The 20,632-nt window shown below is 35.7% G+C and overlaps 1 protein-coding gene across 8 annotated transcripts in view; it reads left to right on the top strand.

The window, feature by feature from the left end:
- FMN1 (formin 1) overlaps nt 1–20,632 on the top strand; it is a 176,896-nt gene that overhangs the window by 21,097 nt on the left and 135,167 nt on the right. For 7 of the 8 annotated variants that reach the window (XR_013340172.1, XM_021539273.2, XM_021539276.2 and 4 more), the window contains exon 3: nt 18,381–18,556. Coding sequence is in view for 7 of the 8 variants with exons in the window: in XM_021539273.2 (XP_021394948.2) it covers nt 18,381–18,556 (176 nt within the window). In the remaining variant the exon portion in view is untranslated. The remainder of the gene's footprint in view (nt 1–18,380; nt 18,557–20,632) is intronic. The other variant, XM_021539275.2, reaches the window with a different exon arrangement.

The following is a 20,632-nucleotide window of genomic DNA, read 5'->3' as shown; positions in this document are numbered from 1 at the left end:
GAAATGAATGTAGGCAGGACTGTAAGTCCAAGAGTCTCTGAGTTGAAAAGACCCTCTGAAGACTGGCCTTGATAGATTCTGTGAACAAATAACTCCTGTTTTAGTTGAAGGACTTCTCAGCATGACACACTTAAGCAACAGTTATATTTTCTTCTCTCTTTGAAACATGTGACTCTTCAGTCAAAAGCAATCAGCAGGGGGAAACCAAGTGAATTAAATTGGAATAGAAAACCAGAGACAGCTTAATGTTTTATGCAGGTCATAGATTAACAATTTTCTGTTTCATGGGGGGAGAAAAGGCCAAAACATTCCTTCTGGCTCACAGTTTGTGCACTCAGTTTAGGAACCTTACTGTAATTAAATGGACTTATTTTCTCATCAGTATAAAAATAATTTCTTGAAGTAAAGTACTGGGATAACGTGATAGTTGTCAGTTTTTAAATCTTTATTATTCTGTTGACCACTATAAACAAGTTGATAGAAATGGCTCAGCGGAAATTTTCTTGATGGATCAGGATGATATATATAAACTGAGATCAGTTTCAGGTATTTATTTCTGTAAGTATAATTTAATAATGTATTAAGGAATTTTTAAAATCTCTAATAGCTACCCTTTAGTATTTTGTCTGAAAATGTGACATAGCACCAAATCTGACTTGTAAAAGTGGTGAAAAATTCTTCATATTCCCTGCTAAAAATATACTTTAAAATACTGAATATTAATAAAGATGCAATTTTTGTGTTTGTGGTGTCCCATACCAGTAAATAATTTTTAATATTTCATTATTTAGATGTGACATAAATCTATAATAATATATTTAAATAATACCTGTAAGTAGTGAATATTATTTATGAGTCATAGCATTACAATAGTGCACCTAGTGCTTTAGTGATTTATTTAATTGTGTGTCAGAGTAATTTTCTTCAGGCTTAAATTATGAGTACCCTTGCATTTAGGTTATGGTGTCTTCTCAGTTGCACTGTTTATGATTTTCTAGACTATATTCAAAGATCTCTTCAGGCTTGTCTGTTTTGTTGCTGGGATCTGCAAGATAAAAATAGGACAGAGAAAATAGAGGTGAGATGTTGAGAATTGTTGGATGTGTTTTACATGAGGAATTTTAAAGGCTATGGGGAATTCATCTTTACCGAAACAAAAGGTGAGGAAAGAAGGAAATAGAAATAATTCACAGTCTCTCACCTGGGTGACAGTTTCTATATACTGCTGCTTGTAAAGTCCTGTCTGATAAAGATTTCAATGCTTTGTAATTTTCTACATCTTTTTGTCACATTTACATTTTGGAAGTGTTAAAATAGAAAGTGCTATTTTTTTTCTTATAAGGTTTGCTTTTACAGTGAAGTGGCATAAGAGACATTTTTGCATTCTGGATACAAGGAGCTTTTCTGAAATTGTCCTAAGCAGTCGCTTAGCATTTCTTTGCTATCAATACACATTTTAATGATTTTTGACTTGGATAGTTCAAAACTACCAAGATTAAGGGTATCATTGGTTAATGGTTTCGCTAACCTCTTACCATGTTTGTTCTTGTGTTCATTGAATATGTTGCAAAATTAAGAGGGAAAAGTGTTCTAGAAAAATCTGACTTTATGGGAGAAGGTATTCTGAGTTTCTACTCCATAACATTTTCAGTCATTTCAGTATTTGTGGTATCTTATGAGTAGAACTGTTTATTGATTGTTACCCCTGCAAATCTGAACCTGTTAAGTCACCAAAACCACCAAATATTTATTAATAGAAAATAATTCTTGTTATGTGTACAAAACGAAGTAAATTGATTCTTGTTCTCTAAGCATCAGTGTTTCTATTACAGAAACATAAGCAAAACTAACAAAACTGCATTACAGGGGAGTTTAGTGAAGAAAAAGTTACTACTTCTATGAGTGCATGAAGTTATTTTTGAGTCGTAAATTGTAGAAAGGTTAAAGCTGGTTGTTGCCATCCTTTTGCCCCTAACACTTCGCATTTTTCAGCAGCTAGGCTAGCAGCCCTGGGAGCTGCCAGGGCTGGAGGGCACACCCTCAGTTCCCAGCCTGCTCCCAGCAGGTTTAATTGTTACTATTTGCAAAATAACAGGTGCTCTCTGTGACCTGAGATGTTAATCATGCTTACCTCATATACATAATTGGTGTATGGGATCTGATTCATATTGTCTGTGCACTTAGAACAAATGGCTTGATTTCCATGCCCAGAGAAACTGAACACTACAGCTGCGAAGGCAGGCATATTTAAAAGCTGCAGAATTTTCTTAAGTGTATTGTGGTAAATTTGGAGCATTAGTCAGCAGTAGTCATTTCAAGACCTTTGGAGCAATAATTCAAAAAATGGCATTTATTATTTATGCAGCCCTGATGTCAGTGGTTTTGTAGTCCCTCACTGAACATTTTTTTAATATATACTTGAGTCTGATAGTTACTGTGGCATAAGTGAAATCTAAATCTTTGTTAAGTTTGTTGGAGAAAGTAAAAATTTGGAGGTGTTTTTCTGAATTCATTTTATTTAAAATACATATGTATATGGCCTGTAAAGCAGCTGGCATTGAGCCATTTCACCTCACATTAACAAAAATTTAGAAGTTATCTTCTCTTCTAGAGTATGTATTTTTGTCAATAATATAGTTATCAATATATTGTAAACTTGAGCATATGCACACTAATTTCTGATTTTTCAAAGTCAAATTTGTTTTGTTTTAAGAAATTATATTATTCAAATATGAAAAATACACTGGAAAAGTTATTAAAATAAAAATGACAATTTTGGAGAGTATATGTTTTAAAATAAATGCATATTAAAATATAATTACAGTTATACATAAGATAATGTTATATAATTTATATACAGTTACTTGTGCATTTTCCAGTAGGCAATACAGTGTAAACTTGAGCACATATTTGACAGTTATACAAAGTCATGCCACTCAGATTTTTTTCTTCTTTTTGGAAAATGCCAGCTTTCACACAGGTAAAATTTTAAACTAAGAAAATACTAAACAAACAATTTTTTTTTCCAGAAGTAGCAGCCTTCTGAAAATTATTTTCCAGGTGAATAATAAACTCCAACTACCAAGAACAGAAGATGGTAATACATTTGTTTTCATAGGCCAAAAGAACAGTCTTGTACAAAATCTAAGTATGTACTTATCACACTTTTCAAACCTAATTTCCTTTCATATGGTTCTTTCATGGGATATGGACCTAATAATTTTTGTACTAGTTTACTACAACAGAGTATTCTTTAAATCTGACTCTTAGTGCAAACATAGTTTTAAGTATTATAAGATAAATAGTACTATATAAATTCCCAGGAATTCTTTACATATTTTTTTCTAGTGATTAATTTGTATTCCACTTTTGTACTTATTTATGCAAGTTATACTTAGGCAAAAAATGAAAAATGTTTTTCATCCAAAGATGAGAAGAAAAATGTTAGGACATACTTTCTCTGGTTTTAACTTTTTCAAAAATCTCTTACTTTTTAAGCCTGCAGGTTTCTATCTTGTCATCTTATGTTTAGTATGAATGGCAGTGTTCCATTTGAATGTTTTTGTTATATCATGGGGAAAAAAAATCTTAATTTTGTTGCTTGGTTTGTCAGTTTTAATCCACATTGAGAGTTTTTCCTCTAATCTATGGATTAGTAAAAGAGGCCATACCTAATTAGTCCAAAGAGCCTATTTGTCATCTCATCAGGCTTTGAATATTTGTCAAGTCCTTTTAATCAAAGAGATTGGATAACATTTAAACTATTTCACCCTATGACCAAAACAAAAGGTTTGTTTCTATTCTATCCAGATTTTGGTTTCCTGTAAGAACTTTGAATTTAAAGGCTTTATTCAAAGGCTAACAGAAAATGAGCTGTAGTTAGAAACTATTTCAGATTTCCAGGGTGACGCTTCGCTAGAGATCTCTCTTCTGTTGAAGAGATAGCTATGTACAGTGAGAAGACTTTCTTTTGTAACTCTTCCAAAGAGAAATGATTTTTTTATCAAAAACAGGCAGAAGTTTGGGGTTTTTTTAAGTAAATTAAATAAGTGAGAATTTTTCTGCCATAATCCATGGTATTTCTAACCATACAAATTTACTTTCTAGTTGTATTTTTTCCCCTCTGTGTAATTGTATTTCACTTATTGTAATGTAGATGCTTTGTATGAGAGGAGTCCCATAGGGTGTGTTTGCATGGCATGTCTAGCCCACACCAGCCACCCACTGCTTTTCTGGTTTGGTCTGTGAGACTCACTGGATGGATACTCAGGCAGTTCAAAGAGAAGCCTGAGCCTGAAGAATTCTTGCAGAGTTGCAGTTGGTTAGATGTGTCTGCAGAGACTTCATACATCTGTCAGAATCCCTGTGGCGTGGCTGGTGGTACACAGCTTCTCTCACAGCAGTGAGTTGCAGTCATTCCACTCTTGTGGCACAGAGCAAGGGCCTGAAGCTTTCCTCGTGTGGGTTAGGTGGGACTGTAGGCTCAAAGGGGATTCCAGGCTACCAGCAAGGCTGTCACATAGCCTGGGCTTGAGGCATTAATAATGTGGATGGCCAGTGAGACTGAGCATAAAAGGAGGTTCAATTAACTTTGTAAAGTAAGTTGCAGCTCTGTCATCAGAGAGTGGAATTCTCTTATATGTAATTCATTGAAATTGATGTTAAATGTGCAAATGGAGATGACAGCTGGGTGTTCCACTTGAACAAATTAAAGGTTTCTTGGAATTCAGGTCTGCTTTAGCAGCTTTGGCTGCTAAAAACAACATCTAATGATACTAATATTTAAATAGTCATGACTTTGAATAATCATGGAAATGTTTCCACCCATCCTCTTGTATAGTAGCACGCTGCTTTGCTTTCTTACTCAGCAGTCATCTTTAAAACACTCCCACAACCCCTTCATCATGTCTCCTTCATTTCCATTACTTTTCTCCTTCATCTGACTTACACTCTGCTATCTGCACCTTTTGAAACAAGCTCATACTTTGCTTGTTGACACGAAATGATCTGCCACCCTTTTCAATATGCTGGGCAATTACCTGTAAGATAATTTCACAAATGAAAGGAAGGAATGCTGAATGCATTGCACAAGATCTTATTGCACAAGATCTTTGGAATGGACGCAAAATTGTGCAGAATGGAAAAAGCACAATTTTAGGTGCCCTAGGGGTGTCTGAGGCACAGACACAGAGCTGGCAAATCTGACCTGGAATGATCCACACCTTTGTAGACTGGGGTAAATTAATTTTGGCATCTAACATTCATTTAGGCAGAATCCAAATAATTGTATTGTAAATGATGTTTCAGCTTTTTATTGCAGCAATATTGTTAACTTCATCTAGTCAAACTATTAAAAAGGATTTATTCCTTCAGAAAAAAAAAATTTATAAAATGCATTTGAATTTGGGTCTAGACTCTCATCATACATTTTGGTGCTTTGTAGTCTATGTTCCTTGTTCTAAAAATTGAACTCTATTTAACTCTGTATTCTTTCTCCTGGGAACTACCTCTAGTTCTGTATTACATTTCTGCTTAAGTATAATTCAGTCATTATATCTGTGTCAGTGCAGTAAGGCACTTCATTTGACTTTTAATCATAAAACTTAACAGGCTATGTTGGGATTTTCTGGAGAATGATTTTATGGTCCTCAATCCACAGATACAGCATCCCCTTTTTTTTTAATCCTAGCAGGAAAATTGATGAAGTGAAACTAATTGTACTTCTTGGTGACACAACTGTAGGGTTCAGGAGGACAAACCTTGGAGATCTTCAGCCAGTGTGCAAAATTTGCATAACAGGTTTACTATTACAACAGAACTATGAGCAGAGAAATAAGAGGAAGTTATGCTTTTCACTTGGGGCCTTTGGCCATCTACATGTCAAAGATGAAAGAATTTTAAAATAGGAGGTATATTTTTCATATGAATCAGAAATAGGACCAATAGCATTTTGCTGTCATATTCCTATGGTGTGTTCTTCAGAGCGGCATATGTTATCATTGTGCCTTGAAAGAGAGAGCCACCCTTTTCAAGAACAGCACTGAATGCAGCCTTAACTCAAAGCATGACAGAGAGCATATGCTTATGACTGATTTAAATAGGAATGCTTTCCAAAACAGGATTATATGCTAGGTGGCCCACACTTGCGAAGTTGTAATTTTATATTTAAAGTAAATGTAATAATACTGGCAGCCTTGAGGTTGCTGGATTGAAGTAGTGACTGGTATTTATATCTGGTTCATTAGCAACCCAGTGAAAAATTTCATGTGACAAAAATCCATTTGGCTAATGAGCCACCTTTTAATTAGGCTCTGAGCTTTCAAAAGAATACAGCTTATTTTTTTCCTCAGTAGTATAATGTAACTGCATAAGACACTTGCAAAAGTGGATTGAATGACGGAAATATGTTCTAGTGGATTAAGCAGACCACTTGTTAGGTACTTAGATATCTAAGGCTTTGTTTTGCCAGACCAAACTGGGGCCAATCAAAAGGTCTAGGTTACATGAGGAAGAGTGTTTTCTCTTGTTTTGTAATAGAACACTTTGAGTTCAAGAAAGCCTTGATAAAGCTGAGATGCTTGTGGCTTCTTCTGGTTTTTTTGTACAGTTATTTTGACACAAAGTGTTACTGAACATGAACATAGTATCTTGCAGACGTTATGCAAAGTCTGAAAAAATGTCTTTCCCAAAAAAGTACTTTAAAGAAGATAGGAAGCTAGCTCCAAATTTGACTACTTTTAACATGTAGATGTGTCAGAGTTGAGACTGTGAAATATTCCTTGTCATTTTTGGCAGATACTTGTTAAAATATGAATAAATACAGACTGTATTAAAAAGAAATGTAGGTGGTAACTAGTAAAGTTCTAGCTCTTTTTTTTTTTGCATCATTTCTGCTCTGAAATTTTAAGACTGCTATAATTAGCCAGTCCTATACTGAATGACACTATAAAATAAAGGAAATTGGCAATGTTGACTTCTGAAACCTCCTCCACTGTGCTGTTTGCCTTTCATTCCCCTCTTTATCCCAAGAGTTAACCAAGTCCTGGTCAGTATTCATCACTAGCTGTAAAATCAATGTTTCTATGCCTGGGGATACATGCCCTAATATCCAGCCTGACCTCTCTGAAGGTCTGGCATACTACTCTAGTCAGTGACTATCATATCATGGTATCTGGGGAGAAGTGATGTGAAGAACTGTAAAAAGCATTTAGTGAGTAGAAAAAGGCAAGTGAACTTAAAGGAAATAAATAGGAAGCCATGCACAAAAACTACCTACAATTTCACTTCATATATAAAATGAAGCTGGCCATTTTCTTCTACAAATGAGAGCTTTGAATCCTGACAGATAGTCTCATATAAATGCTTGTTGAAAACTCAAATACTTTTAAAAGAAGCAAACTGGGAATTTTTAGAGAAGAAGAAACTCCCAAAAACCCCACTTCATGAGATCTGTTGCTTTCACACTTCAAATATCTTGCAGTTGTCATTCTCTGTCCCAAAAAGTATTGGTAAAACTGGGTCATGTTCAGGAAAGGAAAACAGGATATTTTAAAGTACAAAAAAAATTGTCTTTAGCCTGGGAGGAAAAATCCTAAAGATAATTGACAAGATGTATGATACAGATTGTAAAACTCAGTGGGCGAAAAGATTGGATAGGGCTCTCTCCCTTTCCTGTATACTAACTGAAGTGCATCAAAATGTTGACAGTGGAATGAAAATGCTAAATGCACACCATCTTCTTTGAATGCAGACTTTTCAGTTGGCAACAGTTTTTAACAGTTGAAGGGAAGTCATTAATGGATGCGACTGTAATTTTATCTTGAGCACACATGCTATTCATGTTGAATACATCTCAATACATGGTTACAAAAAAACCCAAGATGCCAAGAAAAGCATAAATGAAAAAGAGAAATATTTTGAACCTTTAATTTATTCAAAGAAAGTTAAAAATACTTTTGCAATCTATTGCCACTTCCACACCCCCATGTTTTCACAAGTAACAGTATCTATATAGGTGGCATAATTTATTTTCAGAAGTACTGTTCACCTTTCAATTCTTGTGAAATCTGTCAAAGTAAGGAATATTCAACACCTTTGTAAATGGGAAAAACTTACCAGTGGTTGTGGACTAAAGCTGACTTAAGATTTCCTAACTACCAAGGAAAAGGAATAAATGATTTTTTTTAAATTAAGAAAAAGACTGATTGGTTTTGTTTTAACAAATTTCTTGTCCAATGTCTAATATAGTGAGATTGTGCTTAGCTGAGACAAGTGAAGCTTTGGAATGCCATAAATATAATAAAAGAGTGGATAATATTAAGACAAAAGTAAAGTAGGCCATTCAGTGTTGCCATTTAAGTTTAGAGGTAAGAAGAATACAAGGCAAATGTCAGTGACACAGCTCAAATTCTTATGTAAGTGCTGACTGGAAATGTGAAAAACACATCTCAGTGCCCCATGAATATGGTTATACTGTTTTTCTCAGGTTTTGGATGAATTGATGCCCATTTCTGAGTCACGGTATGCTAGAGCAAATATAAAACTTATTTAATTGAGAGTTCCCTGTGATCATATACAAAAAATTATCCAATCCAGAATCTTTTTCCTTGGCAATAGTTCTTTTGTGAAAACAGAAAATTTGCTGGATGGGTAATCAGTTCCCTTTACTCAGTCACACAATTTTCCTAAGACTGTAAAAGTCAGTTTATGTGTGGCTGTGCCTATAAGATTACTTGATAGTGCTTCAAACATCACAAGGATAGTATTTCATTAACAGAAGCATAGCAGGGCTTTGCGGTTTCTGTAAGCTCATGATGCACTTAAAGGCATTTAGAGATACTTGCATTAGAAGGTCAGCTGAATCTTTTGAAAATGTGATGTTGACTGATTTAGGTTCAACATGACCCTGTTAATAGTGATATGGGATGTACTGAGGCCAGACTTAAGAGTGTGAACTAAGGTAATATTTTTCTGTTTGCTACTGTCCTTATGCTGAGATATTACTACTCAGAATCTGACCATTGCAGAAAGCTCTTCACTGCTTGTTTTCTTTTCCTGTCTTAGTAAAGCAGAAAAAGTAGTTATCAGTTGCCACAGCACATGTGAAATAACATAGCTGTAGATCTTTGGGACATGAGTTATCAAATCATTTTAGGTGTCAGACAGACTTGTTTATTTCTTTTATGATTGGATGTAAATAATAATTGGATGCTTTTTCAGAAGAGGATGGCGATTCCTTAATGACTGAGATATGATCCTGTGGTTGCAAAAATGCATTTTACTTGTCCTGGATGCAAATTTTCACTTACTAATTTAGAATCACAGAATCAGTTAGATAGAAAAAAACCACTAAGGTTATTGAGTCCAACCATTAACCCAGCACTGCCAAGTCCGCCACTAAACCATGTCTGTAAGTGCCACATCTACACATTTTTTTAAACCCTCCAGGGATGATGACTCAGTGATGACTCAACCACTTTCTTGGGCAGCCTATTTAGATGCTTAACTACCTTTTCATTGAATAACTTTTTCCTAATAACCAATCTAAATCTTCCCTGGTACAGCTTGTAGTAATTTCCTCTTGTCCTATTTATTGCTTGTTACTTGTGAGAAGAGAACAAGCCCCACCCTGCTAGTACCACCTTTCAGGGAGTTGTGGAGAGCAATAAGATCTCCCTTGAGCCTCCTTTTTCTCTAAGCTGAACAGCCCCAATTCTCTCAGCCACTCCTGACAGGACTTGTTCTCCAGACCCTTCACCAGCTCTGTTGCCCTTCTCTGGACTCCCTCCAGAGCCTCAATGTCCTTCTTGTATTGAAGGGCCCAATACTCAACACAGGACTTGAGGTGTGGCATCAATAATGTGCAGTACAGGGTGACAATCCCTGCCCTGCTCCTGCTGGCCACACTGTTGCTGATAGAGGCCAGGATGCCTTTGGCCTTGGCCACCTGGGCACACTGCTCTATCATGTTCAGCCGGCTGTCAACCAGTTGGCCAAAATCCTTTTCTGCTGGGCAGCTTTCCAGGCTGTCTTCCCCCAGCATATAGAGCTGCCCGGGGTTGCTGTGACCCAAGTGCACGACCTGGCACTTGGCCTTGTTGAACCTCATACCACTGGTATGGCCCATCGATCCAGCCTGTCCAGATCCCTCTGCAGAGCCCTGTTACCCTTCAGCTGATCAAGACTCCTGCCCAATCTGGTGTTGCCTGTAATCTGTCTGAGTGCACTTGATCCCCTGATCCAGGTTGTTATAAATGTGTTTAACAGGACTGGCCCCAGTACTGAGCCCTGGACAATACCACTTGTCACTGGCCACCAGCTGGATGTACCTTCCTTCATGAGCTTGGGCCTGATCACACAGCCTGTTACTCACCCAGTGATGAGTGTCCAAGCCATGGGCTGCCAGCTTTTCCAGGAGAATTCTGTGGGATACCGTGCCAAAGGCTTTAGTATAGTCCAGGTTAATTCTGCACATTCATAGAATGTTATCATTCTCAAGATAATGCATACATTAAAGCAGTCTGCACAGCATTAGGAATGAAGTTAGAGAGTAAAGGAAACACTAGCTGTCAAATCCTGACTACATCTCTTAGGTTCTGCTAGACTGGTCATAAAACAGGTGATCCTTTTACTGCAAAGTCTTGTGTATTTTGTTTTTAATGAATATTAAGCAAGGTTGCTGCCCATTTTCCTGGTTTCCTATTTTCAGTACATTTTGGGATGTTGTGTGTCTTCCTGTTGGATAAAAGGCAGAAGACTGTCCCACGCAATGTGTTGTTATTCCAAGATGAAGGGAAGGAAGAGCACAGGCTGTGCAGGCTGTGTGCATTCTCCTGTTATCACAGTACAGTCTTTCACTGATGAATCATGGTCTAGTTATAAATAACATGCTCAGTGTTAATTAATTTTGTTGCTGTCAATAATGTCCCTGGTTATACAGGCTGTTCTTTGATTTTTGCTTCTGGTGCATTTGCATATTTCTGACCATACTTCATTCTAGCAAATCTTAATATTTGCACTAAAATACTTACATAATGGCATTAATGCAATGTAGAGCTGGCTGGCCTAAGTGGCCTCTACAAATAGATGCGCTGATGTTAAAGCTTATTTTAGGCAACTTTCAAAATTTCAAAGTGTAAGGTGAAAGATGTGGATTATTTTAAATCAATCCTACTGTCATTAATTTTTTGCATACCTAATGCCTAAATCAAATCTTTTTGGTGGTGACTTTGCCTTTCTTATGGTTAAAAGTGTATAAGGAAAAATATTAAAAAAAGCACATGAGAAAAGAAATGTTTTTCTATACAGTTCTTCATTTTCCTTATTACACTAGCTACAGATTTCTAATATTTTTAAAAACTGTTGCTTGCAAGGTCAAATCTTGCTAAACAAAATCAGGAATAAAAAAATTTAAACATCAGTCTCCTCCTCCACATTCTTTTAGCTAGCTGGCTAATACTACAGATGAGAGAACTAGTTGTAAAAAGTCAATGAAACACTCCCCATAACAGCAATTTCAGGATTAGGAGTGCTTCCATTTTTGGTAGTTGCTTTGAGTGTAATTTGTAATAAGAATGGTATGTGCTCTGATTACATAGAAATTTCTTTAGGTACTGAAGTTGTAAACAGTTGTAAACTGGTTTGGAAAATTATCATTATCTATTTTATAGCCCCACAAGACACTTAGCATATGCTTACTAAGAAAAGCATGTGTCAATTGTCAGATATTTTAAAGTTTTCTGTAGAATTTAATATTTGTATGTCCATAAAAGGCTCACTTGGAAAATGTTGTATAATTATATACAACATAATACATGCTGATTGGATATTTAACTAGATTTAACTGGATATTTTGGGTATTACCCCCATCGGGAAGTTACTGTGAGCACTGAAGATCTTTGGAATTAAAACTGAGCCTTTCACTAAAAATTCCTGGTATTGCAGCTCAGAACCTTGGCGTGAACATTGATTACAATTGATTGTGGCATTTGACTGTGGACACATGAAGTTTCTTTGGGACTAGTAAAAGATGAAGAATTTGCTCTGAGGTGCCAGTTGCTTCCTTTGTTATATCCTCTGGGGGTTTTTCGTATCCTTGGCTCTTTGTTTGTTGTGCCAGTTGTGAACACTTGGAGGCCTCTTGCTTGCATCCAAAAGCAAGAGTGGGCTGGCAAGTGACAAGGCAGGTCTTGCTTGTAGTTTGCAGTGTACTAAACTCGTTAGCTTTGAGTACGTGCTGGAGCAGAAGGCTTGTATGGGGCCAAACTGGCTCAGCACCCTTCAGGTCTGTATCCTAATTCAGAAAATACATTCTGTACTTGTTACTAGAGCTTCTGTTCCTTGGGTTTCTCAAGCACATTTTGGATAATACAGCATTGAACCTTGAACATGATTCATCTTTCTGCTGGCGAGCTTGCCTTTTTCTTTATTTTATTTTGCTTTTGTTTGTTGGATTGTTTTTCCCTAATCTAAATTGTACTAGTTCTTTTACACTGTTAGTGGTAAGTATTCTTGTTTTTTTCTATTAGCGTTTGCTCTCTTATGGATTGGAAATTTTTGTCTAGAATAAATAGATTGGGGTGAGGGAAAAAAAGCAGTATAAAGTAATTACTGTAAATGTAAACCCCTAATAAATAAAAAATATAAATCACATTCTATGGCAACAGACTAAATTAGAAGTTACTTTAATAGAGACCGTTTAAATTTATATAAGGAATTTATAGGATTTGATAGATATTGTTGATTTTATTAGATTTCTAATGATCTTGAAGTATTTTTGAATAGCTTTAAGTTGTAATACATGCTTTTGCAGTTGATACACTCTGTATTGAGAAGGTGCACAAACGTTTTTTACAAGAAAATAAGCTTTTTGGATTTCCTTCCTATTTCTAGTGGTTGCTCAGTCAAACTTTCTAGGCCAGAGAGCTTTATTTTCAGTTTCCTACTGTCCTTTTCTTTTAATGATAAACATTCATGTCAAGCTATGTACAGCTTTTCAACTCCTGCAGGAAAATATCCTTCTTCAAGTTCACACTTCAGAATAACATACTGATTTTTATTTGCTAGCAAAGGAGCAAGGTCTTAATTTTACTTGGCAATAAATTTTTCTGTTAGTAATTGTACAGATTTGAAGCCACTTATGCATTTTTTCTCCATTATTAGCTGTACTGAGTTGAACTTACAAGAAGAGGACCCAGACAAAAGACATTAAATGGTTGATTGTTTTGAATATTGGTACTTTAGGAGCTTTTGGCTTTCTGAGCATTACAAGGACCTTAACTGCCACTGCAGGGTGTTGCTGCTCCAGGGCTTTGTTCTCACACTCACCACTTTGAGAGATTTGATTTGAGGACTGTGCCATTCAGGTTTTTTTGTTAGAGCAATGTACCAAGTAGCAGACTTAACATTTGCTTTTTAAAATCCACATTTTGTCATCATGAAAAAGAATTTCTAAATGTACTGTGGAAACAGGCAACCTTCAACAAGGATTTTGCTAAACTGCTTATACTATGAATTGCCCATGCTACAATACAGATTAAATAAAAACTATATAAATTGGGGGAAAGATGACATATCTTCATTCCCAAAGACAGCATCTAGTATAATTTTCAAGTTTCTCTAGCCTTGCACTATGAGTTTTCCTCATGTAAAAAGGATTTATTCATCTACCTAGTGTGCAATGTTCCCTTTTCTGCACAGCTACATACTTCTTACATTCTATCCAACAAAACAGAAAGATTGATGCTGAGATTTCAGTCTTCTCTTGCGGTTCTACCAGAGCAAACAGGTTTCCTCTATTTGCTTCTTTCCTATTAAGGAAATACCTAAAATTAAAAGGGAGGGAGGAGGGCTTCCTCTAGGTTTTTAAATCCCCTTTCTACTTCTCTTATTTTTCCCTAGTTATTCATACTTCTTCAACTTCATAGTAGACTTTAACTCCAGAAAATCAAACCCTATTGTCCTATGTGTCAGCTACATACAAACACTGAGTGCATAATTTATATGTTTATGCAGAATTAATGTTTTTATATATTAACAGATATGAGATACCACAGATGGCATGTGGATGGAACAGTGCAATATCATCTAACCACAGAATCTGAAACTACTTCCAATGCTGTTGTAATTTGAGATTTAATACATTGATGTATCTAATAACAAAAAGAAAATATACATTTTTAAAGAGGAAAAATCAGAAAACTTTTACTGCTTAGAAAGGAAAGAGTCAGATCAGAGGGATGGAACATGAAATCTGAGATTCCCACTGCAAAACAAAACAAAAAAAATGGTAGTATCTGCATATTTTGTATTTCCATAATTTTAAAGAATATCTTCATGTTCCACAATGCTTTCAATAACAATGGTCAAGTCTCATCTACTTGAATAAGGAAGTGTACCGAAGACTCTGTAACATGCTGTGATTTGCTAACTTAAGATATTGCAAGAGCTAAATCCCTGCAGTAATAACATTCTCTTAAGTCAGTAATACTGTAAACCCTCTAAATGCAGCTCTACTGCTTAGAGTGTTCACTTCTACTGTCAAAACAGTGCTTTTAAATAGGCAGCTTCTTTTTGTGTTTCACTAGATGAAAAACCTATTTGGTTATTTATTTTGTTTGTTAGGGTTTTCTTTTCCTAAAATGTAAGACACCCAAAATTTTAAAGTTCCACAAAACCTGGCATTCTGACACTCATTCCAAAATGGTGTACAAAGATTTGAATTTTATTTACCTTCTTTGCACTTCTTCCAAGAGGCAAGCAGTGAATGCATGCAATTAATACAATTTCTTTATTCATGCATATAAGAGTGCTTATAAGATTCAATCAACTAGGCAGCAGAATTACATTACAGAGGAATCAACATACAAAAGAGTAAGCATTTTATTTTTATCCTATGTGGTAATCTAGAAAGAATGGAGTGTGATTGAAATATTAATATATAGTGGTCAGAAAACATAGCTAAAAGCAATCAGTGTAAACATTGGCTTGAGAGTTAAATGAGTTGTGGTTAAGCAAACCATACACTGAAGGAAAGGGATATCATAACATCCTAATTCCTTGAACTAGCTAAAATATAAAAGAAAAAAAAAGTTTAAGAAGCTGATATTTTCCCCCCAGGTTCTTTTCCCCAGACAGCTGAGAAAGCACAAACAGGTTTCCTATAGAGAGAGTCTGCCCACAGAAACTGTTCCATGGAGTTGTGTATTCCACAATGGCGACCTAACAGAAATGTACTACACGGTATCTAATGTGCCTGTTTGCTAATGTAACCATTTGTGTTTAAAAGGCTTTATATGACAAGAATGCCAATTTGTACAAAAAAAGTCAGATGCAATTACCTTATAATTATGTACGTTCAGCATAGGACTAGAGGGCTTAAGAAATCCTGGATGTACCATTTGTTGTCACAGTCTGATGATGAGACCCTGTCTGTAGCCCTCGGGTTTGACTGCCTCATCTGTCTTATCTGTGATAACATAAAAAAGTTACTTCTTTACACTCACAAAGTCTGCATGGTAAAAATTGCCAAAGAAGCATTAAGTGTTCAGTCTTTCCTTATTTACATTGTTCTGTCTTCCATTCCCTTGGGACAATTAATGGCAGCAGATCTGTATTTGGGCAGTCTTCTTTGTACTTACAGTGCACACAGGAGGCACTTCTAAGTGGTATAAACTTTAAAACCTGAAAGACAGTTTGAATAGCAATTGAACTTTCTTGAAAGCCTTATTTTTTTCAGCAGGAAAAAAAAATTATCTCATTGAAGTTGGCTAAAGGATAAACATATGCATTTTAAAACTGCCTAAATTTAGCCTATGATTCAATTATATATACATGTGTTTGCACATGCATGTATAAAGTATATATGACCTTTTTTTTAAATGCACAATCAGATTACAGTAGGTTGCTAGTTAAAAAAAAAGTTTGGGTAAGTGTAAGTAGCAGTAAAATCCATCTGTCAGAGCTGACAGAATGGTGAACTTCAGGGCAAAATATAGCCAAACATTTAAGAATTTGCTTAAAATAGAGTACTTAGAGACATGGTTAAAGTTCCCCGTTCATATTCCGCTCTCTGTTGGGTTGGATGGGTCCTTTTCCATAGAAGTGGCTGTATGCTAATGGTGTGTGCAGGTGAGGACTGGATCAGGGAGGAAAGCAATCATCAGCTACCGGCATAAATGCATAGAGAACAGAACATTAAATAATAATTACAAGGAGGGTGGTGAATAGAGGCTTGGTAACAGACTTGGGAGGAGTCTGCCAACAGCAAAAAATACCATAAATTAATATAATGGTGCATAAAATTACATTTGGACAAAAACTGAATCTCTGCAGCTAGAGATTCAGCTAGAGATTTTCCAGAGGCCCAGAAAGCATTTGCCAGGCAGACTGTTCTTAGCTGGGCCACAGTTAATTATGGGAAATACCCGCTGCTGCAAGAAGAAATTCTGATTGTGGCCTCTTGCTACAGCTCTGTATTACTTAATGAATCAATGGAAATTTTCAGAGTAAGCATATTTTGGGTAAAAATCACTGCTGCAAATGGATTTGCTCTTTAGCAGTAGCTGACATAGAACAGGCACCTTGAACAACACAGCCAAAAATAATTGATCCAAAATTACTGTAAACTGAAGTATTAGAAGGGGTGGTGAGCAGAGTGGGCAATCAGTGAATTGGTAATTACAAAGATAAAATAAATTCCCGAAGAGCACTGAATAAAAATGGCAGTATTTCCTGATTTTTACTATGTATATTTGCATTTTAATGCTGTTTTAATTTATTTTATGAAAGCATATATGGTTTTTATAGGTTATATAACAGGATTCACATTTTTTTGTGATGAAAAGTGAGTAGATACCCACAAAAACTGTAGCACTGATCTGTGACAGAAATCAAGAGAAGCACCAAAATCTGTCATGATACATTTATTAACATGATACAAATAATGTCCAATTGCCTTAAAAATGGTGACTTTTACTTTCTCCTCTCCACTCACCTGGAACTTCCTTTGTATTTTCCATGTCATAATCATGTAAAGGGGTTCTCTAGAGGTAACTGGCTAATTGTATGGTGCAACAAAAACAAGGTCAAAATTCAACCAATACATTTTATTCAGCTTATTATAGGTGTAATGTTTGCATTCAATGTTAAAATAATATTTGTATTTCTGATCTTAAAGCTTTCTAAATATCAAAATGGCTTCATGAGTAAGTTTTAGCTGGGCTAAACTTAATTTTCTTGACAGTGGCTGGTATAGAGCTATGTTTTGGATACATGGTTGCTGCATGGTATTTGGTTGCTGGCTGAGGTTAAACCACAACACCTACATGATGGCATAAGGGCCAAGAAAATAAATATTTTATCAAGCATGTAAAAATATATGGAAAACCAGGGACTCAGAAAGTCAGAAAGCAATTTAAAAGATAGCATATCTGGACCTGAGAATGTCTTAAAATGTGCTGTCTTGTATTTGAATATCTTGATACAGGTTAATATTATATGCAGTATATAATTTCAAAATGTGTAAAGGTATGTGTAATACTCTTCTGCAAAAATGCTGTATTTTGATAGGATCTCACTCTGAGATTTCATCTGAATAAGATGAAAGATTAGTATATTCACACAATAATGACTGACTTGTACTTTGAATTATTGACCATTTTATCAAGTATTATACTTTACTATGCTTATTGATACAGTCTGGCACCTAAATTATTTGGAAGTGTAAGCTATCCAAAAGTTTGAAAATCAGCCTATATTTAAGCAAACATACAGATTCTGATCCTAGTGCCTCTTTTTAAAATGTCTTTTAAAGTTAGAGAACAAGAAAATAAAACTTTTTAAAATTACAAAATTCTAAGTGCCATTATTAGAATCAGAGAAGGGCCTGGATTGAACAGGACCATAAAGATGATCTAGTTTCAGCCCCTGTGTCATGGACAGGGATATTTTTCACCAGGTTCTCAGAGCTCTATCAAATCTGGCCTTAAAGTCTTCCAGGGCTGCTTTTATAATGCTAAGTTATGCTATTCAGCAGACAGGAATTGTACTAATATCTGAAGTTTCCAGTGCCTTGGCAGAGGTAAAAACTCAAGCATTTTCCACACAGTCTGTGTCTGTATATGGGAGAAAGACAAGTGGCCCATTTTTTTATGCTAGATCTGACCCACAAAATTTAAGGACAAAAATATTTTTTTCTGAGCCAAAACAAAGCTGGTACCCCCTTTATGCCATTCTGTTGTTCATTAAACAAACAGGAGAACTGAAATTGCGCATGTTGATAGTGTGTACCAGAGTTTCAAAAATATATACAACTTTCTGTATGCAGGGATTATGTGTAGATGCATAGAATTATTTAATTTAATTTAATTTGGGTCTCCCAGCAGAGTCTGCTTTAAAGGATGACTTCACTGAACAGCTGACTAGTTTGGATGTGGCAAACAGAGATGAAGATACGTGGGTCCTGGATTGCAGACTGGGGCAATCAAACTCATTTCCTCATTCAAGTGAGAAAGAGAAGATCAACAGAAGTGTGTTGCATCTGAACCTGGAACTGAATGTGAGTAGGATGGTATTCATGCTATACTGGATTTCAACAAGCATTTATTATATACAATTACATTTTTGGTATACATATATTTTGGGTCAGTCTAAAAGCATGTTCCAAAATATCTGACAAACTGCAAAGTTTTGGATGGGATACAGTTTTCCAGATGGTTTGTGAGCCCATATGCCTTTGTGCAGCTGAGAGCAATACACATGGAAAATTTTTGAAATTATATAAATAGATTAAGATACATGATGTGCCATTTCTAAAATCTTGATGGGTGTTTAGTTTAAATTACTTGATTCCTGGAAATGCATTGCAGGAGCAAGCTGTGTGTGTGCACCTGTGCACAAGTGCATGTGCACAGCCCAAGCACCGGCAGCCAGGCTGCTGCTTCTCCGGGTTTTGGAGAAGCTAAACTGGCACTGGAGCCAGACTGGCCATGATCTTGACAGGAAAAGTTTCTAAACTTCCTGGGGTATGAAACAATGAAGCTTCAGAGGGCAACCTGAGTTCATCATAAGGTCAGGCCAGCTTAATGTAGCTGGAAATACTTACATGCTCCCAGGGTGAGCAGTAAGCAGCCTACAGAGACATGTTTTGGCAGAAGGAAAGGGAACAGAATGTAGAGGAAGGGGAAAGAAACATGGGAAGGATTGAATGGTTGAAAGAAATTGCTTTAAAGACTAGATTACATAATACAGTTTGTGCAAAGAAAAACACTAAGAAAAATTTGGGTAAGAGTGACATCTACTGGTGGAAATACAAGAATTGACTTAGAAGTATATTTTAAATGCTTTTTAATGCTTACAATCACTTGGTAATCTCTTGAGCTTGTTGTAAAACTGACTTTTTTTCTGTCCTAACTTTCTTTTCTTAAAATAATTATTTAGAATAGTCTTGTTATCAGTGTAAAGGTAGAGGTTTATCCTTGTGATAAATTGTTGAGATGAAAACAAATAACTGAACTGAGAGGAACAGTGACATAGCTGTTATCGCTGCTATAAGTGTATGTTACAACAGGAAGCATATAGTCCTTGAGGATTCTCTGACTACAAATTCCTTGTACAGAACAGGAGGAGTTCTTAAATGAAGGCCATTTAAGAACAACATTTTGAGTAAAATAAGAGATATCTGAGATTAGTAAAGTTTGTTTCTATCTTTCTTACTATTTTTTAAAGAAATATTTTATGTCTAAAAATATAATTATTTTCATTATGAGAAAATGGAATAATTTTCGTTTCTTGTAATTAAAAAGGAAGAATATTTATTCCATTATTTTTAAAATACTCAGAACAAAAGTCTTGATTTCTATTAAAAAAAGGGTGTTCAACATGGGCTGATGGACTGCTAAGGACCCACCAAGACACTTTATCCCTGTGAGTCTCCTTAGGGACAGAATTCTGAGTTTAATTTTATCTCCAAGACTATTTTTCTTCTTCAGGATGAGTCCATGGGATTGAAGGAGGAGTTGCCAAAAGAATAATAATGAGAGGGCTGCCATCAGAATCTGTTTGGACTGCAGCTCTGCAGAAGTAGAAGTAGGCTGTAAGAAAGACAGTGGCCAAAACCAGGCTGCATGAATTGCTCTGGTGACAACAACCCTTGGGTGTTCCCTTCCTCTTCAGGGTGGGACGTTGCACCCAGATATTGTCTTCCCTGTGCAGTCATCAGACTGGACAGCAAGACAATTGTGGTAAAAAAGGAGCCAGTGTCTGGAAAGCAATTCTGAAGCTAAGATCATGTTCCCAGGAAATGGCATCTAAAATAGGCCAATTTATTTATTCACTGTTGCACTATACCCAGTCATGTTATCTATGGCCCTTTTCTGCTTTTAGAAGAAAACCTTTAGCCTGACTGATCAAAAGTTTGTCACAATTGTTTTAAAATGCACTTTCTATTCATAATAATAACAATATGAAAAATCTATTTATTGAAAAGCTCTGCTTGCTGTTGATTAGGAGCACCCTAATGTTACTGTATAATATAATTGTGTTTGTGCATATATAGATACACTGGTGTTTGCTTATGGAATTATAGAATCATAGAATGGTTCAGCTTGGAACAGACATTATAAATCATCTAATT

The sequence above is a fragment of the Lonchura striata genome, chromosome 6 (genome assembly GCF_046129695.1).
Source record: "Lonchura striata isolate bLonStr1 chromosome 6, bLonStr1.mat, whole genome shotgun sequence".
NCBI lineage: Eukaryota > Metazoa > Chordata > Aves > Passeriformes > Estrildidae > Lonchura > Lonchura striata.
This window is presented reverse-complemented; position numbering and strand designations above follow the sequence as displayed.